The sequence below is a fragment of the Thermobia domestica genome, chromosome 7 (genome assembly GCF_964235325.1).
Source record: "Thermobia domestica chromosome 7, izTheDome1.hap1.1, whole genome shotgun sequence".
Classification (NCBI taxonomy): Eukaryota; Metazoa; Arthropoda; class Insecta; order Zygentoma; family Lepismatidae; genus Thermobia; species Thermobia domestica.
The window spans coordinates 300,782,811-300,810,651 of record NC_137460.1 but is presented as its reverse complement, the minus strand read 5'-3'; the positions used below and the strand labels follow the sequence as shown (position 1 = coordinate 300,810,651).

The following is a 27,841-nucleotide window of genomic DNA, read 5'->3' as shown; positions in this document are numbered from 1 at the left end:
GTATGTTTCAACTGGTTTTAAAGCTTTTAATTCAAAACGAACGTTTCTGTTGCTCTTTCCATTATCAGAAAATTCGCAGCATTTTTTTTTTAGGTAGGAAAAATGTAGGAAACATTATCCGCAACTTTATCCTCTATCCGCACAGAAAAGAGATATATATCCGCAAATACCCATTTTGATGCGGATATCCGCATCCGCGCAGACCTCTAACAATTGTGCATCTTCAGAAAACATATGTTTATTAAATTTATTGAGATGAGTAATTTTACAAATTGAAATCAACAGGTCACCTTAATCCGATCTATTCCCTTTCCTCATGCCTGCATTTAGAATTCTTTTTTAAATGAAAAACTGAAAAAAAAGATAGATTTTGGTTATCTATTGTTGTAATTGGATAGAATATGGCGGTTACTTTACATTTTTTTATGTATGATGTTAGGTACTACTGACACTTGGCATACATCTGTTTTTATAATCTGTGTCAGAAAGCAGTGTTAATTCTGAAAGGTAATTTTAATTTTCGTTTGTATTTATTTGATTATTTACTTACAGATTTATATTATTATAAATTGTTAATCGAGTACAACTATCTCATAATACAAAAGTAAAGAAAGAGAATCAGATAATTAATTTTGTATTTATTTTACATATTGTCAACATCATCTTCAAATTAGGGGAAATTTGCAATCGAGCCCCTCTTCTGTGGTATAACTCTTTGTGACGAACATTTATCATTGTAAAACGTATTTAATCACAAATTAGGCTTTGTATTACTATCAACGGTTTTTTACTCTATGATATTAGTGCAACATAAACATTATAGATAAACTAGTAATGGAACGCCGTGGGTATGGTGCTATCCTAGTTTACATATGCTCACATTTGTAAATTTGCGGAAGAAATATATGATGATCTTTTCAGAAGAGCAATGTATAATAATTACAATATATAGAAACCCGTGACGGCAAGTCTTTACTTTGACTCCAACTGTGACTTTAATCGGTTCTTATAGGTTTAGTAACATTGTGGCCCTTGTACTTATAGTATAATTCTTAACTTCGTATAGTAACATTGTGGCCCTTGTACTTATAGTATAATTCTTAACATCGTATAGTAACATTGTGGCCCTTGTACTTATAGTATAATTCTTAACAGAAGTCACAGTTGGAGTCAAAGTAAAAATTTGCCCCTGTGACGCATAATATTACAAAACGTAGTGCAATCTGTGCGCTTCTAACCATGTAATTCTACATAATGAAGCTATGATTAACTCAAGTTCTATCTGAAAACAATGTTGGTCGACCACAATGTTCTTTATTTCGGGTTAACTTTACAACGGTCGCTTCAACAGGTATACTCACTCAGAAACTAGAAATTACACTAATAATTTTATGAAAATTGATCAAAACTTACTTAACCTTAAGTTAACCCGTTCCTAACCCCTATCCTATTTATTTATATCTTACTCTACTCTACTATACTTTTTATAAAGGCCATACTTATCGATGCGCAGCTGGAGCATGTCTTAAAAAGTTTACCCTTAATTTGTTTTTACATGGGATAGTTGTTCTTAAGATGTACGGAAGAAACATGTAAAGTGTTCTTTGGTGATATCTTTTACGCATATACCTACCATCACTAATATATCTGCTCGCTATAGTCGCACTCCCTTTAGCTGGGTTCACCTGCTTCACCCCTGTACTGACTCGGTTAGATGTAATTCGTAATTTTTAGTGTCAATGTGGCACAAGTTGGTGGTGTTTTTCTTGTACTAGCTTTTACAGCAAATGTCTGGACGTATTTATACACGTAATCCCTCCTAAAGTCAGTCTGCACCGAGCGCACCCTGGAAAGCAACTCCTCCTATAAGATATCAGGTAGGGGGTATGTTTAATACAAGGGGTCCAGAAGCACGTAAAAAACACAAAATTTACAGGAGAAATGAGTGATGCAAGTACTTAGATGTAACATAACGTAACCAAATCTAACCTAACCTAACATAAACTAACGTAAGTTAACCTAAAGTAACCTAAACTAACGCTATATCAGTAGAAATAAGCGAAATTCTATCATTTTTTTTAAAGAAAATTATGCGGGACTCCTACACTAATATAACATATGAGACGGTCCCTTTCCGCTCATGTATAATTGTTTATATTAGTATGAGATCGTTGGGACCTGAGGACCCAAAATGGCGCCCTTCGAGTTCGATCCAAAGCCACATCAAGTGTTTGTTTATAGTCCTCGCTGTGCGCGAATGTGCTGCCACCAAGTGAGAAAAGCTAGAATAAAAACAAACAAATATCAAGTATTTTTTTAAGAAGAGAAAATTTAAAATTTCAAACTAGATTTATTCAAGTAAGTAGTTGTAATTTAAATATTTTTTACTTTAATCGTAATTATTTTACCACATTTAATAGGTGGATAAGCATGTTAAAATTTAAAAAAAAAAATCTCCCGGTAGGAAATCTACCAATTGAAAAATAAGGGGGGCGAAGTGAAGCTATCCTCGCCGGTAGGGGATAGCGTCCTTTTTTTACGCGTCATCATGAAGTGGTGAGAGCTTCTTAGCCAACTCAGGGAGAAATTTCTGACAAAATCCACTTAACCGCAGTGTAATATGTAAGTCAAACTTATTAGTGAAACCAAAACCGGTTGGTGGGAGAAAACCTGAAGGACAGCTATGGATTGAGTGTAATAATTCGATCAACTACGACAAAATTGACAACTCCCTCTTGCATGGTGAGGATGCACGTGCTTCACCCATAATGGATTAGTTTGCAGTGGATAAGGTTTGAACGTTAGTTTCCAGGATTACAAGGTAACATCAATGCTTTTTTTTTTTATTTATAATGCGGCTGGAGTAAATCTAGAAGATAAATTGTAAATCCGGAAGGGTCATGCGACTCGGAAGATTCCAGGCGTAGGGGAAGTGACTGCTGCCGTCTAAATTTAGTTTCGGACGAATTGGCTGATGTTTTATAAACCGTGACAAACCTTTGAAATTTGAACTATGAACTAAATTCTCAGTTTTCGAAAATTTATATTTTTTTATATATCAGATAAAAAGGGGGGAGCAAAGATAAATTAATATATACGCCTGCTTATTGTAAATTGTTTCTACAAGGATAAAAATAACATTATATGAGTTTCTTTAGAGTAATGGAATTTAGAAACATGATTGTTTAAAGTAAATCTTTCCGGTCAAGCATGGGTCCCCAGTCGCCTGGGTGATAGAATTCGTCCTTCCTCTCCCTTCATTTCCACTTCCACTTGTCTCTGTTGGAACTTCAAATATCGAAAATCTACGCTTAGCTCAGCACCTCTCCATATCAAATCTTCGTTCAAATCTCTTTCGTTTTGTGTGAATTTATTTTCTTTGTTTGTTAGTTATAGTAGTTAGGTTAGTTTTAGTATTGTTAACTATTGTGTACCAAAATCTGAAATTGGCTCTGTTGTTTGTGGTTAATAGGACTCTTCTAGTAAACTTTAAATATGGAATTATAAACCGAGGGTGATGTTTAGAACGTTCACTGCTTTCTCTCTCTATCCTGCTGGCATGTTGTTAACATAAATGCTTGTGATAATGGAATTACCTGAAGCTTGTCCGCTCGCCCTGTAACTTAAAGAAATTTTTGGCAGATACGATCAGTAGTTAAAAATTTGTGCTACACAAAAGTGACACTAGAGAAGTTGAGATTTAATGAGCCATGGGCAAAGAAATAGTTAAATATATGAAGAAAGTGTGTATTTAGAGACGTGTTGCGCCTGAGATAGACAGGTTGCCCGCTCGAAGGCAGATAATATTTTATTTCTTCAGTGCGTTTATGTAGGCCCGGCCATTCTCTATCTCCACCGCTGCCACTTTCATAGGGTGTTCAGCCATTAGTAAAGCTGTTGGGTGAAAATAGTATTCAGTTTGTGAACCGAGTTAATAAGTATGCCGTAAACCTTTTGTAATAGTTACTTTGTATTCCTGATGTATGTCAGCAGGCGAAAGAGATGTTACCACCCCCCCTTCCTTTCGAATGATGTAATAGTGCTTAAAAACGATTGTAAAATTTAATACTAATTTGTGACGAAATTGAATTCAGGCAACATAACAATTTATTTTTTTTTTTACCGATATAAACAGAACTTGTAATTTTGTACTATGTAATTCTAAATCTCCAAAATGCAAAAAAATGTACTTGCACTAAGAATCGGATTGACGAAACAGAGTTTATATTGTATGAAACTAACTATAACCTGAACTAAATTTTATTTGGAACTTAAGAGGTGCATTAAAATAAATGTTTTGTTCGCGTAGATATGGTTGTAAAGGCAAGTTTGGTGAAGACAAAATTTGGAATTAAGAACATAATTTGGGACTAAATTTTCAAACCTAATTATTTTTTTTTTTCCCACTTGCAATGTATTTCAGTCTTTTTCCTCTCCGTGCGGGAAGGAGAGCTCTGTCATTGTAGTTTTATTTTTTTTTTTTTTTCTTCTTTCTGTTCTAACAATAAATTTAGTTTGTACTGTCCGAAGTAGTCGTCATTGTGTTTATGAGATCTGAATATCCCTTAGTTATAAGCTGAATTAACAATATTGGCAAGTGGTCTTCAGAATGAAAGAATTAAACTTTATGGATATTATCAACGGTTACAGTGCTTCTCGCAGTGGTCTCAACAGGAGAAAAGATCCTGATTCAAAGTATAGTTTAATTTTATTTATTTATTTTTTTTTAAATCTTCCTTTCTTCATTATTGCAGATGTTATTTTATTTCTCTTTTATATTTTAACTTAAGTTCTTTTTCTCGTTGTGCAAATAGAATTTAAGTTACGGTTGGATAGCCTGGAGTACCTTCAGTACCCAGGAGAATATTCAACCTAGGCCAAATTCTGAGGAAAGGAAGAAAGCGAAATAAATCGTTACACATAAACTAAACTAACCTAACGTAACCTAACCTAAACTAACTTAAACTGACAAACCCTAACCTAAACTAACCGAATGTGAACAGAAATTACCAAAATTGTAACATCTTTTAGAGAAAAGAACTGGACCGCTTCTGCTAAACATAGGCCTCATGTAGTACTGGCAGTGCATTTGCTGCTAAAATAACTACATAAATAATGAAATCATGTATGTATACCTAAAATAGGATTGCAATCCATGAGGTGTTTATTAAAAATCAAGCAGCAAAAAGAGGATCATCAAAAATGGCTCTGATTAAGAATACCCCAGTATAACAATGAGAATTTTACGGCAAGGTTCTAGATTACTGGTTCCCTTCCCATTTGGCAGTAATAATGACAGAAAACAACGTGCCCGGTGGGGCTCTAACCCGCCTTCACTCGCTAACGCTCGCTCGGCAATACTGTGTAAATTCAATGCATAACCTTTATTATAGAAAGAAACCAACCCAGCTACTAACCTGCATGGGGGACCATTAATTTAGAACCTTCCCGAATTTTACACGCAAAATTTATCACTTCACAAGGAAAGACAAAGAACTCGACCATGCAAGAGGTATATCTATAACTGTAGTAATAAAGTAAGTAATGCAAACATAAGCCTTCTTAGCAAAAGTATTAGAAACCCTATAAAATCACGAACTATTTTATGGAATTTTTAAGGTATTTTAAGCCTCAGTTGCACGGTTGGATAGTAACTTATAGGCACATTTTGTGGTGCCAGGTAATTTTGTAGTAATGAAGATGATGAAAGTTTGTTGCAGGGTTGGCAAAAACCATGGTTTTTATTAAAAAAAACAAAAAAAACCGTTTTTTTTTCTGGTTTAAACCAGGTCTTTATGGTTTAAATAATTTGCTGTGTATATTCATATCATATATGGACAGAAGTAAGTTTGTTTCGCCTTGATGTTATTATGCAACAACCGGGTTATGCTGGAAGGGGTCACATAAGCTTAAAGCGGAATAAAAACCGCTTCTCGAGTTACATCCGAGAGAAATTGTCCTCCATTTGAACTCGGAACCAGGACTAATTGGCCACAAATACGATACGTCTGCCGACTCACTCACGAAGGAATCCTGATAAAAATACGTTGTACTGATCTTTACATGCTTCTTAATATAACTGTCAAGAGTCATTTCAAAAGGACAAAAAGATAAGAAGTTGCAAAAGTGAAACCATTATACAGAGTTACATATGGACAATTTCAAAGTACTACGGAGTACAGAAGAACTAATTTAGTTCTAGTTAGTTAACAACGACCTTTATTGGTCCAGATTAAAGAAATACGACGACTTAATTTGCTTATCAGTAAGAAAAGTGAATAAAGATACGAATTATTTGAGTCCACTTTAGCTCAGACTCATTTATACATAAATAGATACCAAAGACACTTCTCATTTCACTAAATGCCTCTCGTGGGGTCTGTATGACCCCCTCCCCCATACACACAAAGTACGGCATTTCGATGTATTTTATCAATAGTAAACACTGAAACGAAACAATATTTAGAATTTTTCTTCGATTGCAATTACATAACAATAATAACTACAGAAAATCACAAAATAAACATTTATAAACTTTTTTTAAAAAAAGTTGCTTTTGTAGTATAATCTTTCTGAGTAATGAATGGGGAATTTAGGTCTGAATATAATATGAATAATATACAGGAGTGAAACGTGATAACCCACAAATGTGTGTTCATCAAGATTTTACAAACACTTACACTTTTGCGAACATTTTTTGTTTTTTGGTTTAAACCAGCCAACCCTGGTTTGTTGTCAGGTAAATATGGAGATCTGTATATAGAGAAACCCCTCATGGGTAATTAAAAGAATAATTATATGATTGACATGGTTCAAGTGTAGATAATTGTCGGAAGGACAACAATTTCATACGAAATGTATTAAGGAAGAAATGTATTATGCAGAATTAATCAACGGTGTGCATTTGGAAGCTATTCTAATTGTTTTTAAATGTGCATATACAGTTTAGTTAATAACATTTTCTATTGTGAATCTACAACATCAGTGACTTCAAAAGACGCTCATGCTTATGTCTTCGTTGCCCTTATAGTTAACAGGGTTAGGTACACTCATGTGCAAAATTATTGTCGCATGTCTATAACTGTCTTCTTGTAAGAATACAACTTGATAATGATTTTGCAGGGTAGTTTTAATACTGATGCCATGTGTATAATCAGGAAATGTATATTTGTGGTAAATTTCATAGGAAAAGAATTATAAATACGAAAATTATAATGAGTAAAATATAATTTTGCTAAATGGACAAGAAAATTTTATTTTCGTTTATTGTTCTTATTTACTGCTCTTTTGACATTAAATTTGCCACATGGATGTCTTTGCCAATTATACACATACTAACATTATAAGAAGTACCGGGCGAATTCGTTATCAAATTATATTCCTAGAACAACATATTTATAGACATGCGACAATAATTTTGGACATGAGTGTACATACTCTTCCAGGTTTCGAAACAAAACTTAGGCAAGAGCTCATCGGTGGCTAAGCGGTTAGCGTATGCGCCTTTGGCGTGGGAGGCCCGGGTTCGATTCCCGGTGTGAGCTCATGTGGTTCGAATTCCGTGTTAATCAGTAGGTCCCGTCTCATATAGCTACTGAAGTGACGTTAAACTGAAAGTCAACTCAACTCAAAAGTTAGGCAACGTAGCGAAATGGAAATTCGCAGATAGGCTAAGTGTATTTAAGGTACAAAGAGAGGCATTAGTGTTGTATCAAAGGACCACACGACAAAAAAGAATATTAATTAGTTTCTCCCCCAAATTAGTAGGTTGTGATTATTGTTCGAAATTCAGTGTGAACGTATGGCATAAAAATTAGTACATAAAACACGAACCAACGAATGCTATCGAACCGAGTCCGGTCAGGAGTGCATCAAACCTTTGCCCCCTGTTTCTTTAGTTACTGGCAGGGTTGGCAATTGGTTTAAACCAGGTTTTTTTGGTTTAAACCAGGTTTTTATGGTTTAAATAATTTCCTTTATATATTCATATCATATATGGACAGAAATAAGTTTGTTTCGCCTTGATGTTATTATGCAACAACCGGGTTATGCTGGAAGGGGTCACATAAGCTTAAAGCGGAATAAAAACCGCTTCTCGAGTTACATCCGAGAGAAATTGTCCTCCATTTGAACTCGGAACCAGGACTAATTGGCCACAAATGCGATACGTCTGCCGACTCACTCACGAAGGAATCCTGATTAAAAAAATACGTTGTACTGATCTTTACATGCTTCTTAATATAACTGTCAAGAGTCATTTCAGAAGGACAAAAAGATAAACAGTTGCACAAGTGAAACCATTACACAGAATTACATATGAACAATTTCAAAGTACTACGGAGTACAGAAGAACTAATTTAGTTCAAGTTAGTTAACAACGACTTTTATTGGTCCAAATTAAAGAAATACACCGACTTAATCTGCATATCAATAAGAAAAGTGAATAAAAATACGAATTATTTGAGTCCACTTTGACTCAGACTCATTTATACATAAATAGATACCAAAGATACTTATTTCACTAAATGCCTCTCGTAGGGTCTGTATGACCCCCCCCCCACACACACACACAAAGTACGGCATTTTCGATGTATTTTATCAATAGTAAACACTGAAACGAAACAATATTTAGAATTTTTCTTCGATTGCAATTACATAACAATAATAACAACTACAAAAAATCACAAAATAAACATTTATAAACTTATAAAAAAAAAAGTTGCTTTTGTAGTATAATCTTTTTGAGTAATGAATGGGGAATTTAGGTCTGAATATAATACGAATAATATACGGGAGTGAAACGTGATAACCCACAAATGTGTGTTCATCAAGATTTTACAAACACTTACACTTTTACGAACATTTTTTTGTTTTTTGGTTTAAACCAGCCAACCCTGGTTACTGGTGCAGCTCAAGAAGAATAAATACGTAAGATACGAATATAACTACAGTCGACACCATGAGAGGCAAGCCCATAACACAAACAGGACACTTCTGCAAATAGATGCCAAAGACATTGAACTTAACGGAAACCCAGAACAGAATGTGTATTTATTACAGGATCAGGGTGTCTATCGGTCACGAAAGTCACGAAATTTAGCTTTTGGTCCTTTTTTTTTTGTTTTTCTTTTCTTCTTTTTTTTTTTTTTTATCTGTGCAAATATAAGTAGAGATTGGAAAATTTTGTTCTATAAACCGTAAAAATTCACCGCCAAAAATGGCTATGGTCGACTTTAGACGCTACCAAGTTGCAAATGAAGCACGCTTCTATCACATGCATGAAAATTCGGCCTAGTTCGCTCTTGATTGTCCTTCAGATGGCATCATTGAGCAGTGGCGATACAAATCGCCGAGACCACCTACGCTTCTAACGAGTTTATTGAATTGTGAGAAGACACCAAGTGTTTATCGCTCCAGGGAGCAGCTTTGAAAGTAGAGTAGCTTTTGAATGTTACGAAATTTTATGCTTTTGTAAAGAAAAGGTCATGAAAAAGTTACGAAATTTCATTTTGGAATTTTAGTAGATCTTGATTTAGGAAGCTACGGACTCAGTGCAATTATTTAACTCGAAAGTAACCAGGACTAGCGCATATTTGGTCTCTTCCCATCATAAAAAGAAGAGCATAAGAGAGAGAGAGAAAAAAAAAGAAAGTCAAAGACAGAACAAGAAGCAAGCAAAGTCCAAAGCAAAGTCTTTCTAGTGATGCACAATTATTCTTAAACTTAAATCAGTTGGTTAATTAATAATTAACTATTTGAGTGAAAAGAAAGCAAGAAAAGAAAACGAGAAACCAGAAAGCTGTAAACAAGTGCAAGGTCGCGGACAATTTCGGATAGGTGAAATTACAGTGTTGCATCATATGTTGTCACACCTTGCTAGCGATACCCGTTAACGGGAACGAAAGGTGTAGGCGCAAGAAGGCGGGAGTAACATCCACTCTCTGAAAGCTGAGTGGATCAGCTCAATTGTTTTATATAGTCAGTCGGCTGAAAAGCCGCGCTGTGAGGTGCGATTACTGAACGATCGTACCGTCAGTCTGAATTCTTTTCGCAGAGAACACCACGACAGCAAATTGGTCTCCGGTAAGAACCATGTAGGTTTACCGTAAACAGCAGTGTATAAAGTATTGTCTTATGATAATTGACCGCTGTTTAGTTATGGATGATTAATGGAAGTGAATGATTATGGGGAAATTGGTTTAAACGATATTGTGGGAAGAAATTGAAGAAACTCGAGAAAACTTGCGGACACTCTGTCGTCTATCACAAACTACTGGATTTTCGATGGCCTAAAATCGAATCAGGGACTTGTTGCACCACTCGCAAGTTCTTTACGATAGGATATTCGTTGAAAATTGTGTAGTTTTTAGTTTCTCTCAAGTATTGTATCAATATTTCGTATGCGTCAGTGTCGAACCTCAAAGCAGAAATTTTTTTAACTTTCTGGGAGGACTTACGAAAAATACAAAAAGCTTTCTGCAAGGATTTTTATTTATGGCAGATATACAGGGAACTTAGAGGGCTGTGTAATAACTGAATAACTAACAAATCAAGAAATTTACATATATATTTACTCAAAAAGAATTATAGAGTGGGGGGTGGGGGGTATCCCAACTCGCGCCGTGTGGACTTTGTGGTGGACAAACTGTGCTCGTGGGTTTTCTCGCGGTTCTCCCGTTTCCTCACACTTGCATTTCACCATTTCATTCATTTTTTATCATCACCGTCTCCTTTAAATTAACCGGCATAAACGTGGGACGTAAAACTTAAAGATTTCACTTCATTTAAAGATTTCAAAAAGAATTACAGGCACGTCTTTTTGTGTTTTTTAATCTTAAAAGATAACGATGAATTGTTTAACTTTCCTTGAATCCTTCTTACAACTGAATATGACCTGTTTAGACATTAATTTATATCCACAAATGGGCTTGAAGTTGTAATATTGATTACCACATTTCTTACATAATGCGATTTTAAAAAATCCTGTTTCCCTTGTAACCAGCAGATTGTCCATTTATCTGAATAGAAGCGAACATATTAGTTGTGGCAATCTCGTCAAACGAAAAATCACTGGCTGCAGGGCGGTTAGTCATAATACTGCTAATTAGAGACCCTCAGCTTTCACAAATCGTCCTGAGGTAGCCATTCTCTAGGTATCAGAATCACGTTATAACCTCCACGGCAGCTCTACCAAGCAATGCGCAATGGCTCAGCAAGCATCCCGCCATCGGACACCTGTCTGCTAGGGTCTCAGTTTAGCTGCGCGTACTGTAGCGCTGATGTTGGCGACTACGTACCACTTCTCTTCTCTTTTGCTCCTCTCAAGTTTATCCTATAGGAGTCATAATAGTCATAGATATTATGACTATTAAACATTGAACTGTTCTGAATCGTGTTTTATTTGTGGAGAACAAAATCTTTTTGCAATCGTAATCTTTATTTATAGAGTAGACAATCTTTCTGAGGCAGTAATTTTCGTCTAGAGGTAGCCAATCATTTTGCAGCTTACATTTTCTTTCTGTGACCTTGTCGCACTGTCGCCTGTTGTTCTGCTTTAGGGGTGATGCTGGAAATAAACTTATTTAATTCAGTAAGATATTATTTGCAATAAATGAGTGCAACACGCTTGAATAAATTTAAAAGCAATACTTAAAAAAAGGGTTGTGGAACCATGACAGTTTCTAATGTAAAGTTAAACTTATTATTTTTTTTTTTTTAATTTTTTTTATTTCCTAACTTGACCGACACAAGCGTGCATGGAATGTGTTTTCCAGAGTTGAGTAATTAGATTAATCTGTGACTGAATTCAGGTTCTGAAATAAACGACCAGTGCTGGTATAAAAGAAACGAGTAACATAAATTCTGGTTCTAATTGAAAATGAATTATGTCTTCATTCAATAGCCTTTTACTAATTTTTTGGAACTCTTTTGCAGGTGCATTACAAGTGATTGAAGAAGCATGTCGGATAGTGAAGCTAGCAATTACTCGGACAATGAAAGTGAAGACAAAAGCTTCAAAGGAAATGATAGCGAAGTAAGTGGATTTGTTGAGTTGCGCAAAAGTATACTGTTTTTAATATTGTCCGAAATACATAATTGTAATATCATAAGCAGATCAACGCAAAAACATAAAAAAAAATTTAGACATGTTGCTACCCTGAACATGATTTTGGTTATGTAAGTCCGCGCCTCTATTGCTTTGGAATGCGATTGCGAATTAAGTTGCAATGCCTCTTTCAAAGCTTCAATGTGAAATATTTTTGCTTGAATATATTAATGTTCGTGTATTAATTAAATCTTCATATTTTAAAAACAAAATAAAGAAAATTATACATACCTTCCACTCCAAGTTCCTTGCTTATATCTGCCCATAATTTGCTCACATGTAGTTTGTGGTAATCTGGATGAGCTTGGTTCCACAATGGAACTTTATCAAAAACACAATTTACTAAAGCATCAACATCTATTTCCATCCTTATATTTATTTTATTTATTTATCTATTTATTTATTTATTTATTTATTTATTTATTTATTTATTTTATCTCCGCACTTTGCAACGTCGTCTGCTTTCACACAAAACAAACTTCATTCTCTCACGTAGCGCTCAATTCCTCTGCAGACGACTCTCCATTCGGACGAACAATCCCAGCAGGTTGGGATCGTTCACATTCGCATCTTTTCGTCGGTTTTCGCAATTCGCAGGTGGGAACTAGTCGAGGCACTCCAATTTATTTACACGTGCTGGGAAATTCGTAATCGCATTCGGAAGCAATGGAGATGCGACCTAAGGGTCCAGATAAAACTAGTTTTTAAAAGCAAAAGAAAGTATTATTCTTGGAAAACATAACAGACTAACAATTAACTATTAAAAGTCTAATTAATGTATCCAAGAATGAAATTTATTTTTATTTTCAGCGACAATAAAAAGCCAGGTTCTTTTTAATCCTCGGGATGCCAACATTGGGTCATTGTTTACCCATGTTTATATATATATGCAACAAATGAGTTGTTCTCCAAATAGAGGCAACATCACTACAAGTCATAATAGTTTAGATAGCATTACACGCTTACTTCTACTGACTCATGGCAAGTTGGTGCGGCTTTGTAATTTGTTACAGCAAAGTACAGGGATCAGAAATGACCAATCTTGACATTTCGAGATTGAAGAGTAAAAAATTTTCTTAACCTATTCCCAAGTTTCAGACTCAAGAATTTAAAGATATAAGTGCAGTTCCGTGAGGAGCAGGGCAACAATTGAAAAAGGATACAGTATCTGAAGTTTAAAGGTTTCATGGTCAGTGCAAATGTGAATTACTTCAATTCATCGTTTGCTTCAGCTAATGTTATTTAGTGTTAATGTTCAGTATGTATCGGTGCAGCTTATGTTGAGTTACTGCGTAATTACCATGTACGGAGGATGTAGGCTACTGCATGAATCAAGCTTTACTCTATCGATCGTTTTGATGACGCTCTTTCCAATTTGCAGCTCGTGCTTAATTCCAACCCAGGACATTCATCAGTTCATAACGTATATTATCACAATAGTCAATTATCTGAAAGGTCTTTCCAGATCTTCTGTTCCATTAACTAACTGACAACAATATACATCACGTTTATCTTATACTTAACTCATCACTGTCGACACGACAGAATTTGTGCTGCTTCGCAAAACACCTTCCGCCTTCAATTGAATCCCATACTCAGCACTCAAGAGAAGCTTTTCCGCGTTTGCATTCTAAAAGAATGTGTCTTGCAGAAGAGAATAGTGAGCAGGGTGTCTATCGGTCACGAAAAAGTCATGAAATCAGAAAATGGTCATGGAAGTCACGAAATTTTGCCTTTGGGTCACGATTTTTTTGAACTGTTCAAATGTAAGTACAGATTGTAAAATTTCGTTGTATAAAACGCCAAAATTCACCACCAAAAATGTCTATACTCGGCTTTAGACGCTACCAAATCGCAAGCAAAGTAAGTTTCTATCGCATGGATGAAAATTCGGCCTAATTCGCACCCAAATTCGCTCTTGAAAATATTAGAAAATTTTATGGTTTCGTAAAGAAAAGGTCACGAAAAAGTCACGAAATTTCATTTTGGGATTTTAGTAGACACCCTGTTGAGGCTTACGTAGAAATAAAAATTAATCAACCTTCACATTAAGAGACTGGTTGCTCACCTCTCACTTAAGACGTAAACCAATTTCTGATTTAAAATGTTGATCTCTCTCACTTTCCTCGCTCCGAATTGCAAAGTTGATAACAGCTTCCTCTGTTTTACTCTGTCACCACTTTTGTTGTTTCATATAGTAGTGCCACACTTAATGATAGAAAAGTTGACTTGAGTTGATTTTAACGTCCCTTTCAGCAGCGAGGCTATGTAAGACGGGGCCAAGTCATTAACGTGGAATCCGAACCACATGTACACTAACCACTTAGCCACGAAGGAGCTCTATTAATGGCTAGAGGATTAAGTGTCAAAACAACAAACTCATCACAACACCTGAGGCTGAGGAAATAACATAGCACTTCAGAGGAAAGTGTAAATATTTATTTTTTCAGAAAGATACATTCGTCTTTTCATGGAGAATTAATATGTATTGCTATTTCTTGCAAATGACATTCCGTAAGTGTCCATTGAAAAGCGCTGGCGGAAGTACAATTCCTTCTTGACAGTGTACGCGTATATAGAGTAAATCTGAATTCTCGAGGAAGCACTATTATATAGTGAAATACTATAGCACAAAACTCTTGGTTAAAACTGTATAAGTAACTCTGCTGAAGTTGGGTGTTATGATTAATGATATTTTATTTTATGTTGCTGTCATGAATCTGAAGTAACCAACATTGATGTATTTGTTGTTTGTAGGCTGATGACAAATCGGATGCAGGAGACGATAAGTCTGACGCCGATGATCGTTCAGACGCGGGTTCAGACGCCGGAGACAACCGTTCCGATGCGGGCTCGGACGTTGGGGATAACCGCTCTGATGCTGGCTCGGACGCTGGGGACAACCGCTCGGATGCAGGCTCGGAGGCTGGAGACAACCGCTCGGAAGATGAAAAATCAATAGCGGATGATGAGGCAGAGGAAGCGGCGCCAGGTGATGAGGACGAGGCCCAGGAGGACGAAGAGGAACCTGAGGGGGAAGATCTAGGCTCTGAAGATGTAAGTGTTACTATATTTTTGGCCAGGGGTTTAAAGATTAAAGTATGCATTTTCTCTTACAGACTTGTATATTAGTGTATAATTGATTAAAATAAAATACTACGTGTTCATAAAAATACTAATCACAGTTTAAAGTGGTATTACGTCACTTTGGATAATCGTATGTAAATGAAATTGGTGACATTTCAAAGAAAAACTCAGAATTTTTTTACTATACCTCAAAGACATTGAATGTCGGCCCCACGAGCGGCAATACAGACATCAAGACGATATTTCCATTCACGCCACACGCGCTCCAACATATCTAATGAAATGGACTGGATGGCAACACTGATACGAATTTGCACTTCTTGCAGGTTTTGAGGCAGTGGTGATACATAGACACAATCCTTTACGTAACCTCATAAAAATATGTTACAGATCGTCAAATCAGGCGACCTCGGTGGCCATTTGTTCCACAATTCCGGCATTAATAGATGGTCTCCCTGAATGTTCTTTCCTTTGCTGACATGCAGCCACGACCCACAAAATCACGGTACCGCTTCAAAATTGACGTGTGGAGCCTGATGCCTGAAAGCATACTGAACCTGCACCAGACTCTGCGTATTGTGATATTCCAAAACACACCAACTTCTTTCTTGTGGGGTTGCCATAACTCTTTAAAACTTATTCTTTAATAACAAAAGAACACAACAAAAGGAAATAAATTTGCGTTAGCACATTAAGGCATAACAACACAAACAAAAGCTTCCCAGGTGACTTTCAACAGAAACAGCAACTACCTGCTAAATATCCAACAATGAACCCATATCGTCTAATCACAAAGTAAATATGAGTAAATTTAGTTGTTCTGTGTTTGATCCCATCTATTATTGACGTTGTTGTTCATTGTCAATTGTTGACATGCATAAATATAATTGAGTTTTTCTTTCAAATGTGAGGTATTTCATTTAAATACAATTATCCAAAGCGACATAATAATACGATTTAAAGTATGATAGTATTTTTATGGACACCTTCGTACGTGTTCTTTTCTTCACGATATTTTAAGGATAATTGATTCGAAGGAAACAGAGCTTCTTCTGTATTAATCTTTTATTTATTTTCCCCAACCTCGTTGTCCAGTTTCGTCTTTTACGGTTTTCTTATATTCCTTAGCTGGTCTTTCTTTTAAATTCCTATAAAATGTCTATTAAATGTCTGCAGAAATTATATCAAGAAGCTAATAAATATGATTAATGTTTTGAGGAATAAATTCCACTATTCACAACCTATTTGTTACGTGTTCATTTATTTCAATGTTTCCAGTTCCTAAGTCTAAGAATAGAACTTATTTTTTCGACACCTTAAATAGAATAAGTTGCATTTAGGAATTAGCAACACTAAAAGAAATAGATGTGTATCAAAAGAAGTTGTATGCAATGAAAGTTTTTGCAGACATTTTATAGGAAATTGAAAGAAAAACCCGTTAAGGTATGTAGGGAAACCGTAACACAGGAAGTTGGTCGGAGGGATGTGGAAAAAAAAAAAAAACATAGTAGAAGCCCTCAGTTTTCTTCAAATCATCAACTCTTGATAAAAGTAATAGTCAAGAGCTAGTGCAATATCGGGACAATAAGAAAACAACATGTGTCAGGGTAAATATTTTACAGTAAAACCTGTCTTTAGCGAAACCGAACAGGACTAGCAAAAAGGTTAGTTAAGATAGGTTGCTGGTTAACGAAGGTAGACCTATGATGAAAAAAAAAAAAAAAAGCATATACGTATCTTCGTCAATTTCCAATATTTAGTTCTACTATGAATTAATACACGCAAAACTTAAAATGAACAGGAAAATACTGTACACACGTTAACTTATTTTTTCCAATAGTCAACGAAGGAGAGTTTTCTATAGACATTGATACTTGTCTGCTCAAATTGACACAATGACTTTAGCCTAAGAAACCGCACTAAGCATATCAGTGTCATTTGGACGTAAGACAAATGTAGTTCCTTTAAACTTTTGACAGAATTTTGATAAGTCTTTAGTTTACACTCTTCCTCTAACTCAGTGCCAATTCCTCTTCTTCCACTTCCTCTTCTTTCAGACTTGTATAATTCTTAATTAAAGCATGTATATCCATTGTATCTACTTCGATCTGCACATCACAGTGTGTTTTGCTAAAAAATATATCTAACCTCTTATAAGATACGTAAATACTTTCTAAATGTTGCATTCCGAAACTTGAAATTTTCCGTTAACTCCTTCCACTACGATTTATTATCTGAATTTCCTGGCCCTTCTTCCGTTCCATCAAATTTCTTGAAGTGTAAGGTATAAAAGTGTATTATAGATGGTTTATCATTATATAACTCTAAAAACATCAATATAGTAACCGTACGTGATCCTACAATAGTTTAAATTTTATGACGAGTGTAGCTCGTCATTGTGTGATTTGGCAGCGGGAGGTCATGACGAGCTAGACTCATCATTTCAGTGCAAGGGGTTAATAGGCTTATTTTCAGTTCCGTTAAATTCATGAAGGGAATTTAACATGATTTTCGTCAGTAAATTCATGGAACCGTGAAATATTTCCGTTTAACGCAAGTTTCCGTTTAATAAAGGGTCAGTTCAAAATAGTTTTTACTGTATTTTATTTTATTGTACATAGCGGTTTGTTTTGACAGCATCATTGAAAGAACACTGAACGAATGTTATATATTTTTTCTTGATAACATGTCAGGTCTCATATGTTCTTTATTATTTTACTTTGGTCATCGAATTAATATCACATGAGACAATTGCCAAACAAAATGTTCAGTCATTGTTGCCCTCAGAAAAATGATAGAACCAGCTATTGTCGCAGGAAGTTTTCAAGGCGAGAGAGAGAGAGAGAGAGTGTATGTACAGAGAGTAAGATTCCTTTAAGTTGACTACAGTTTCCGGATGGGATTTCTTACTAACCTTAGCTAAGAAAGTGTTACACCTTTGAAATAACTGTTCAGGTATTGATGACAACTGGCATCAATCAATGAAAAGGCGGTATCTAATTTTACGTAATGCAATCTTGAATTTGTGTAAGAGCAATGTAGTTTAAGGTGTATTATTTTCAGACTTCTTATTGAGTTTGTCAAGTTGTATCAAGGGATCAAACTCATTTATATAGCTTTCATGTTAATGTTTCCGTTAAAAAAAAGTTTTATGTATACTACGAGGAGTTTGTCCATATGTTCTGTACAGTATATACTAAATAAAATATATCTATAAATAAAATTGAAAGCAACTACTGGACCGCTGCACCAATTTAGAGGATTTTTGCTATGTGAGTAAATCATGACCTAACTTATGATTTATCGTGTTACTTCGATGGAAATACCTATCCTAAAGGAAAAGCGGGGCGGTGAAAACGGATGGAAAAAGTTTAGCACCTTACGATCCTGTCAGGTTAGAAAGATGAAACTTAGTATAAAAACTCACCATTGAAAATAGAGTATTTGTGTCCCAGTGTTTTGAACAGTTCCCATTTTAACGAAAGAAGGGAGCATGTATATATGTATGTACGTTTGTTCCAGCATAACTTTGGAAAGCCTGTATCAATTTCAATCAAACTTAGTACACACATAATTTGCAAGCTTCCGATGCCATTTAAGTCCAAGTTTTGCTCCCATTATCACTCCTCGAAGGGGTGACGTAAAAATAATCGAAAAAGACAAATAGTATCGAACCAGTAGTTTTCTGGGTCGCTAAGCTGAATGGTGACTGTCTCAGTGACATTGTCCTTTTCGTCGAGGGGCTAAGACACCCCTAGTACCCCTAGGTGTGACGGTAAGAAGGATCAGACATGTAAAAAAAAAAATCAAAAAGGAAATATATTAGTGTTGAATCCATAGTTTTCAGGGTCATTGGGATGAATAGTGACACTCCAGATACGCCTCGTCAGTATGCAGGATGGAAAGAGATCGGTCGAGATTAGATTTGAATCGAGCTCCCTCGTGGCTAAGTCTTTGGAGACCGACCCGAGTTTTTCATAGTTTTCGTGGTGCTAAGCTGATTGGTAACAGTTCCCATGACATTTAAGCCCAAGTTTAAGCAACAAAGGTATGTCAGCAAAGCCCTCAGCGTTGTTCTTCGTTAATTATTTCACTCGTTTCTTTGTTTTCTAATTGCATAAACTTTATTCAAGGTGGTAACAGATTTTGGAGACCAGGAAAAATGAGGGAATTTGAGAAGACAGGGAATTCTTCTAAGAATCAGATAATTTGGATTTGCTAAAATTGAGATTTTAAAATCATTTGAAATGAAAATTTTAAGATGATTTCAGCTTTGGTTGAGTGCGTGTTTTTTAATTGACAGCTTCGAACTTAGAAACTTACCTGTGTATTCCGAAGAGATGTAATGTAACAGACTTATGTTCTGTGGTTATACGCATTACCTTTCACTTTCTATTGTGCAGTGGAATGTCAGATATCATATTCGTGAATTATCCACAAAATACAGTCGGATCAGCGGTCCATGAGAAATTTATTTTTGACGCACACACAATTCCAACTTTTTTTTCTTTTTTGTTCACCTAATTTCGATTTTATCGAAATGTTCTGTTCTGTATAACTTACGACACAAATTAAAAGATTTTTGGCTTCTGTGTTTTTATTGTAATGTATTTTAATTCGGAAAAAGGTTTATTTCGGAAGTTCTTATGAGTTTACAAAAATACCTGATAAAGTTCCACATCAGATTGTACGTTGGGTCAATACTCAATAGATAGCCAGACTAATTTCATCGGGTTCTTGGGATATCCTTTCTACTTTGGGCTTATAATTCAATATTCATTCTTATGCATTTTTAGGTACATGCTAATCATTTTCCATCAATAATTATACATTTCTAATGATTTAATTACGATGATTTATCTGACTATGTTTATTCTTATTTTTAAATTATTCTAACATTGAAAACGATGCAGTAATTTGCGAATAAAATTTGTGGTACATGACCCTAAATAAACTTTCAGTTTTTCTTTTTTCTGCTTTTAGTCATATAGTACCAATACGGAATGTTCAAAGCTTTATAGAACAAGATTTTTTCAGATAAAACTAATAATAATAATAATATAATATAATATAATATAATATAATAATAATTGGTTCGTTGCCTGTTTTTCATGTGTCCATTGTCATTACTTGGGTCTTCCACGTTTGTTTCCTGTAGTTGTGATCTCTGTTATAGTATTAGCAGCAGATGCTTTCAATTCCAACAAGGGCATCACTCTTTAGCAACACTTTTATATAAACACCACGCATTAATTATTGGTATATTGTTAAAGTGGAAGAAAATGCGCAGATAAAACTTCTTACTTTTGAAAGCATTGGGATAATGAGCTACTATTCTATCCGTGATATCAACACCCATATATTGATTGTATCTCCCAACAATACGAGGTCATTCAATTTCTATATAAGCATGATTATTTTTGTCCCATCGTTTTGCTATATCCACAGGATCACTCGCAAATGTCGGTACAAGTCACCTCTCAGCTCCCTGTAAACGATTCACCCTTATAGTAGAATGAAGAGATTGGTAGAATCCTTTCTCAAGGTCTGTGGTGAGGGTGTAGGTTGATGTTCAACACTGTTGGAGCCAGCCTGGGATATTACTACCTTTGAAGTTCCAAGTTGATCACTACTTGCTATGAAAGAATCCACTCTTTCACTTACGGTATATCATTGTAGGCAGGGTAAAAAAATCATGATTTAAAAAAAAAAAAAAAAAAAAAAAAAAAAAATTGCTGATTTTTTTTTATTTAAATTGATTTTTTTGATTTAGATCAAATCTTTCTTCTCACGTAATACAAGTCACGAACTGAAGATAAAACATTAGGAATTAATATTAAATATTAATTATGCCATTTATGTGAAAGTATTGGGCTTGAATTTTGAATTGATTGCCAGTCGTTAACTTATTTTAATCCCAAAATAGAGGTGCAAGGGTTCGACAAAAAAGTTTATTTTTGGGGGGGGGGGGGGGACTCGGTTTTTTCTGCTTCGCTTGGGAAATTTTGGGCTTTTTTCCAAATTCCGCTTTAAATTGATAAAGGAGGTTTTGTTAAGCTTCTCTACAATACAAAAACTCATTTAAGTAGTAGTGGATGAAGATAATAATACATAACCTCGAAAATAAACAAATTTCGAAAACATATTTCAAACAGTTTTAACTCTTAACACATTTTTATTATGAATTCCAAAAAATTAGTACATATATATAATAAGTTGCAGTTAAGCTTTAACTTTCATATGCATTATAAGCAATTTTTTTTATTGTGAATTAAAAATACAAAAACAAGGAAAAAGTGTTACAAGACATACAGAATTTATTGTACTATGTGTGTGAGTTCAAACAAATAACACATCGGGAAGATAATATATTTATTGAACAATCGCAGCACAAAACAAATTTAAGTTTCGACACCGTAGCCTTCTCAAAAATAACATGTTCTTCTCTTTGTTCATTACGTATATCAAGTGGCTCAAGTGGTACAACGTTGCCTTCGCATTCGGGAGGTCATGGGTTCCATTCCCGCTGCCCACCATCCTGACTGGGGTTTTCCAGTGTTTCCTTCAGTACTACCAGGCAAATTCCGGGATGGTACCTACTAAAACAGGCCCTGGCCGAACCTTCCCAAATCCTTTCCATGTTGTTAGATATCCAGTATAAAATAGCCTCTGAGCTGCATCTGGTGATTGTTAAATAAATAAATAAATATCATTCCTTTGTCAATCAGTTATAGCCTATAAGTTTATTATGTCTGACTTCCGAGACTTTCATAAACATTCGTACTAGAGTAACAATGAAAAACAATCATTGTTTTATTACAATTCAACGTATTACTTTAAAAGACTGAAAAAAATGCAATCTTTGTATGGGACGCTAAAAAATCATCTAATTTGTTAATGCACCTCTTGCTTCCTCCTTTGCTGTCCCTACAAGAACTTGTTTGAAATGGAACAGAAATGTTGAAAATGTATTTTCTATTCATTTATTACGTAGGTAATAATCTGTTACCACCTATCAGGTGCTTCGGACCTGCAAAATCGGTAAAGTCCCAAATTCTGTAATGCACAAACTGTTCCTTAAGCTTGTTTAGAGTCAGAAAAGTACTGAATTTTCTGTTCATGGATCATATGCGTAATACCGTTCATCTGAGCGTTTGGTTTTTAAGGCTCTGGAATATATAACCACCATCACGGTTTACCCAGTCCTGAAGGTTTCTGAATTTTTAACAAGAATTCAACATGTCATTACGGAACTTTCCCTTTTTTTTTAAAAAAAAAGAGAAAAAGAAAGAAAAAAATACGAAATACATTTAAGTCAAGCACAACAAACATGAGTGAGTGGTTAGCTTTTCCGCTTCTATTGGGAAATCCGGGATTCAGTCCCGCATTCGACCATTTCAACAAAAGTTCTTAATTCCATCTGTGAATGTAGAGATAGTGCGTGTACTGTGATTCCTGGTTGATTTTATTTCTTATGTTTTACATTGTTGTTATTACTAATTACCAGCAATGACGGATTTGCGAAAGGGGTTAGGGTGGGGTGTCTTTCGGACTGAAGCCTGTTCTCCGAAATTACGGAATTTCTAAAATACGAAATTTTAGTTATGTCTTTACTCATAAACTTCAAGCTCCACTCAGATGAAAATCACGCATTTAAAAAAAAAAAAAAAAAAAAAAAACTAACCATCAATAAGAAAAAAACCCTTCCAAAACACTTTTCTAAATCCATACTGATTATTTGTATAAATGGTATTCCAGGTTGCATCCGGAAGTATATTGCTACATCATTACACAACTACAATATAACAGAAATGTGGAAGTATGCTCTGACGGATATATTGAAAGACATAAGTTTAACTATGTGCTAGAAACTAGAGTACTAAGCTCTAAGAAATGAAACACGAATAACTAAAAATGAAAAGATCTAAAGAGGAAAAAATGTCGATAACTCAGAAGTTAAAATAAAGTTATATAGCCTCTAAAATTGCTCTCAAATACTACGTACTTAATATTTAATTCATAAAACATGTGCTCCATCCATCCTGATGGTGAATTCTAGAGGGAAATATGGCATTTAGGTCACGAAATCTTATTTAACTATAGAGTATACTATAAGAAAGCTATTTAGATGGAAAAATCATGAAAATGAAAAAAGCCAAAACTTCCATTTTTTCCCTAAAAAGCCGGCTTTTTATGTTAAAAATAACATCAATTCAAAAAAGCTGGCTATTTTGCATCTCTGATCCCAAACAATGTTTCTTAAGGACTAAGGAAAAAGTACGGCGATGTTTATCAACATGATACTTTTTTTTTTTTTTCACGAAAGTTACATATAAAATACGCAAATTTCGCCTAAAGTTATAAAATTAAAAAGTTTTAGAGAGGGAATCGAGCCCCTTTATAAATACGCCCCTTTTATCTGGGAACAAACAGACACGCACACAAAAGAATTTTCGTCTTAAATGTCCATGGTGATTTTCTCGTTGGAATAGTTAACGATTTAAAAACTTATGTTACGAAGATAAATAAGAAAGCAGAATTCCTCCGTTACCTGTTCAAAACGGAATTTTCCCTAATCATCCTCTGTATGAAACATTCGTTTTCATACTGTGCTGTATATACATTTGCATCTTACTGTATTATGATTATCTTCCATAATTGAAATAACACACCAGAGACTGGATTTTACTTATTTACACTTTAAATTAATTTATTTGGGAATTTGATTTAAATCAACGATTTTAATTTTAAAAAATCAAGTGATTTAAATCTCGATTTAAATCGTGATTTAAATCAGTCCACCATGATTGTAGGTATCATCATCCAAATGGTCCATCAGAGTTCCAGATTCACTCACTTCTTCACTTGCAATCAAATCCAAATCAGAGCTATTAGGATCGTCAACACAATTTAGAATTTTTAGATTATCTTTCTTTCCTAACTTTCTACCTTCTGAACATTTTGCAACAACAAAAAAATCCAGAGAAACTAATGACTGAACGTATATCAGCGTCTTTTCACACAATTGTATTCACTGTATGTGGGTAGGGGGGCGCGATGGCTCAGTGGTGGAGCGTTCACCTCCGGTGCTTGGGGTCCCTGGGTCGATCCCAGCTCGCGCCGTGTGGTGGACAAACACCATGCTCGTGGGTTTTCTCGGGGTTCTCCCGTTTTCTCCCACTTTCTTCATTCCACCATTTCACTCATCTCCCATCATCACCGTCTCCTTTAGCCTAACCGGCATAACCGTGGGACGTAAAACTTAAAGATTTCATTTTCACTGTATGTGGGACAAGATAGATTTCCCTAATGCGCTTTGTACACAAATGTGTACGTTTCAAAACACCCTGGTTGCAACGCACGTAGACACGATATTGGATACACAACAGTTTAAACTAGAATAAAACACTGTATTCGATGTTAGTAAAAGTTCTAGCCAGAAAAAAACTGCCAACAACAATCACTAGAAGAAGAAGAATAAGCAACTTTTATAAAGAAACTCTATGTTGCATCCTCTCATGGTCTATGCACCCTTCTCTGTAACAGCAAATCTAAGGCATACTGAAAATAAAACAAGTGCAGGCAGAAAATACAATGCTAAAGGCAACAATCGTGAAAGTTGAGCAAATGACCGTTAAAATAGCATTCAAATTAATGACAACATATGTGTCAAGCTTCCTGAAGAGGTTAAAAAAATCATTGCAGTAGGTGCTGGAATTTTGCTGATTGTTATACTGAATATACTAGAAATATACTGGAATGTTTGAAATTGAAACTCAGTAGACACCTTGTGTATGTTAAAACTGTTTTGCTTATTACAAACTAAATACAACTATTATTTAAAAAGTAGTTTACAGGATTCCAAGACAACATGATACGTAATCAAGTGCAGTTGTGTTCCTCTAGTCGCTGCCTTAGCTTAGATTTTTGGGGAAATGTTATTCTGGCAACACTGAAAATTCTTGAGGTTCATATTTTCTCATTATAGAATAACATTATATATGATTGTGGTAAGTTGCATCTTATTATCTCTTTTTACTTATGAATAAACAATCAAAAGAAAAATGGTAAATTTTGTATTATTTAAAGTAAGACAGGCTTTTAATGAAAGTAAACGATTATAAATAATTGGTGGAATAACGATGTGGGAGGAAACCCATGGATACGACGTTGTCGATCACAAACTCGCTTGGCTTAGCACGGAATTCAAGAGTGTGAGAGGATGTATGGTTGTTCAGGGAGCGAACTGAGTAGCAGTGCCTGAGCCGAAGACCCGGACTGAAATCCTGGCTCAGTCACTCTTTGTATTATTAAATTCGCATCTATAGAGGAATTGATGTAAAACAAGATCTGTTACTTTCTCAGTTCATGAAATAAAATGCTCCTTGATTCTGTGTTAAGTTCTTGTACAATTAAAGGTTTATTTTGGGTTTGTGTGAGAGTTTGAGCTCAGGATTATCGACTGTTGGAAATGTGCTCCGACATTTTTGTGTTTCCATAATGTTGAGTGGTTGTTGTTCTGTTTCTTAGGAGGACGAATATGATGATGAGGAGGACGAGGACGACGACGACCGTCCTCGGAAGAAGAAGAAGAAGGATCCTCTGAAAAGTTTCTTCCTGGAGGAAGCTGAGGTAGACGATGAGGTTGAGGATGATGAGGAATGGGAGGAAGGAGCCCATGAGTACGCGGTTGTTAACAATGACATGGAAGAGAAGGGACTCACCGCCAGGGACATCGAAGGAAGGAACAGGAGAGCTCTCTGGGAGTAAGTAGAAAGATTTCAATATTTTATTGTTATTATTCTTTGTCCAGGTTTAAGAGTATACGATTGCTTACGAGAATGACACAAATACGAAACAAAAATTGTCCTAGCTATCACTGTAGAGAAAGTTGTCAAAGTAGAATAAATATTGGATGTTGATTGAAAAAATATACACCAGAAAGTATTCTTACTTTCTTACGGATTGTTTGGAAAGAACGGGATTTTATATTTATGTTGTAAATGTTTCTGGATGTATCATTTACCACCGAATCGACGGTCCTATCGAGTTCCGAAGTTACTTGCTTCAGAACCACTGTGAATGCACTACTAGTCACGATACAAACGCAAATATGCAAAGAGAAAACATATAAGGTTGTTCTTCGGTTGGTAGCAGAGTTGCAGAGGTTAAATACATGTATCCTCCGAGAGCGGCCGGCCTCACGGCTGCGTGGCAAGTCCGCACAAGTCGGCAGAGCTCAGTCTTATTCTTCAACATAGGCCTGGGGTAAGTGCCGGAGGCTTTGTGACTCCTAGTTAATAAAAATATATAAACCCTAATATACGGAAAGAAATCATGCAAAGGTGGTTCTTCGGTTGATAACAGAGTTGCAAATGTTAAATGAGAGGCCGGTCTTATTTTTTGACAAAGGCCAGGGATATGCTGCCGTAGGGTCTGTAACTTATAGTCAGCATACAAACCCAAATATACGAAAAAAAAAAAAAAAAAAAAAAAAGAAAAACCATGCCAAGATGGTTCTCCGGCTAGTAGCAGAGTTGCAAGTTCAAATTACTTGTGTCCTTCGTGACCGTGGAGGCTTCATAGCTGCGTGCAAATCCACACAAGTCGACAGAAGTCATTGTCACTCTTCAACAAGAGCCTGGGATATCTGTCGAAGGGTTTGTAATACAACAGAGAATCTATGACCGTATCTGTTAAGCATAAATATGAAACCATTGCAAGACGTTTGGTGATTCCATGACATTATGCTCGTGATAGAAGATATCATTTGATCCGTTATGATCTGAAACTGAAAAAAAAGTTTCATTTTACTTTACTACCAACAGTTGATTTTTAAGATGCAAAGAAAATAGATTCTATATTAAAAATATTCTATATTTAATCATAATTTTATGTTGTTAATTTCATACGAAAATTATCGTAGAAGAGATGTATTGTGTTATATGGCGAAAGGGAGAACCTTACATCATATTATTATTATTATTAATAATAAAAATAATAATAATCTCTCTGATTTTATTTAAAATAAAAGAAAAATATTTTTTTTTTTTCAAAAATATAACAATACGTTTCCGAAGTATAATTTGCTTTTACTTCTTTTTATGTGTAATTATTTTGTTTCGTATCCTCAGGATATTATTTGTGGGATACCAGGCTTCAAATTAAATGCATAACAAGAAAATTGAAACTGTAATTATGATTAACTAACTAACTCTATAGCTTATGAACTATAGATAAACAGAAGAGTTTAAAAATTAGTTTTACATTGTTCCTGTGTTTGTTTGTCCACAGTCTGTCCCAACGTGAAGAGGAGATTGAAGATTACTATAGAAAGAAGTACGCTGATGATACGGCTGCCGCACGACGCTTTGGAGATGGAGGCGAGGAAATGTCGGATGAAATCACCCAACAGACATTGCTGCCAGGCGTCAAGTAAGTTTTCCAGTTCTATTCTTCTAGTATTGTGGTAATTGAACAGAAAGTACGCTACAGCACAGCTGTACGCTACATAAATCTGAAATAAGTTATTTCTTAAGATAAAGTATAAGCGGAACTTTGGTATTTCGGACATCAAATACAGACAGTGCTCGAGTTACGTATTTACGAAAAAAATTTCCGACATAAGTAAAATTTACAAACAGTAGC

General features: G+C 35.2%; 1 protein-coding gene across 1 annotated transcript in view; it reads left to right on the top strand.

Moving 5' to 3' along the window:
* Positions 1-397: 397 nt before the first annotated feature.
* Positions 398-27,841, top strand: part of Spt5 (Transcription elongation factor subunit Spt5) — a 92,743-nt gene continuing 65,299 nt past the window's right edge. Inside the window, exons 1-5 of the mRNA XM_081766809.1 lie at positions 398-507; positions 11,935-12,034; positions 14,864-15,163; positions 25,724-25,959; positions 27,488-27,628. Coding sequence (XP_081622935.1) covers positions 11,960-12,034; positions 14,864-15,163; positions 25,724-25,959; positions 27,488-27,628 — 752 coding nt within the window. The 5' untranslated portion in view covers positions 398-507; positions 11,935-11,959. The remainder of the gene's footprint in view (positions 508-11,934; positions 12,035-14,863; positions 15,164-25,723; positions 25,960-27,487; positions 27,629-27,841) is intronic.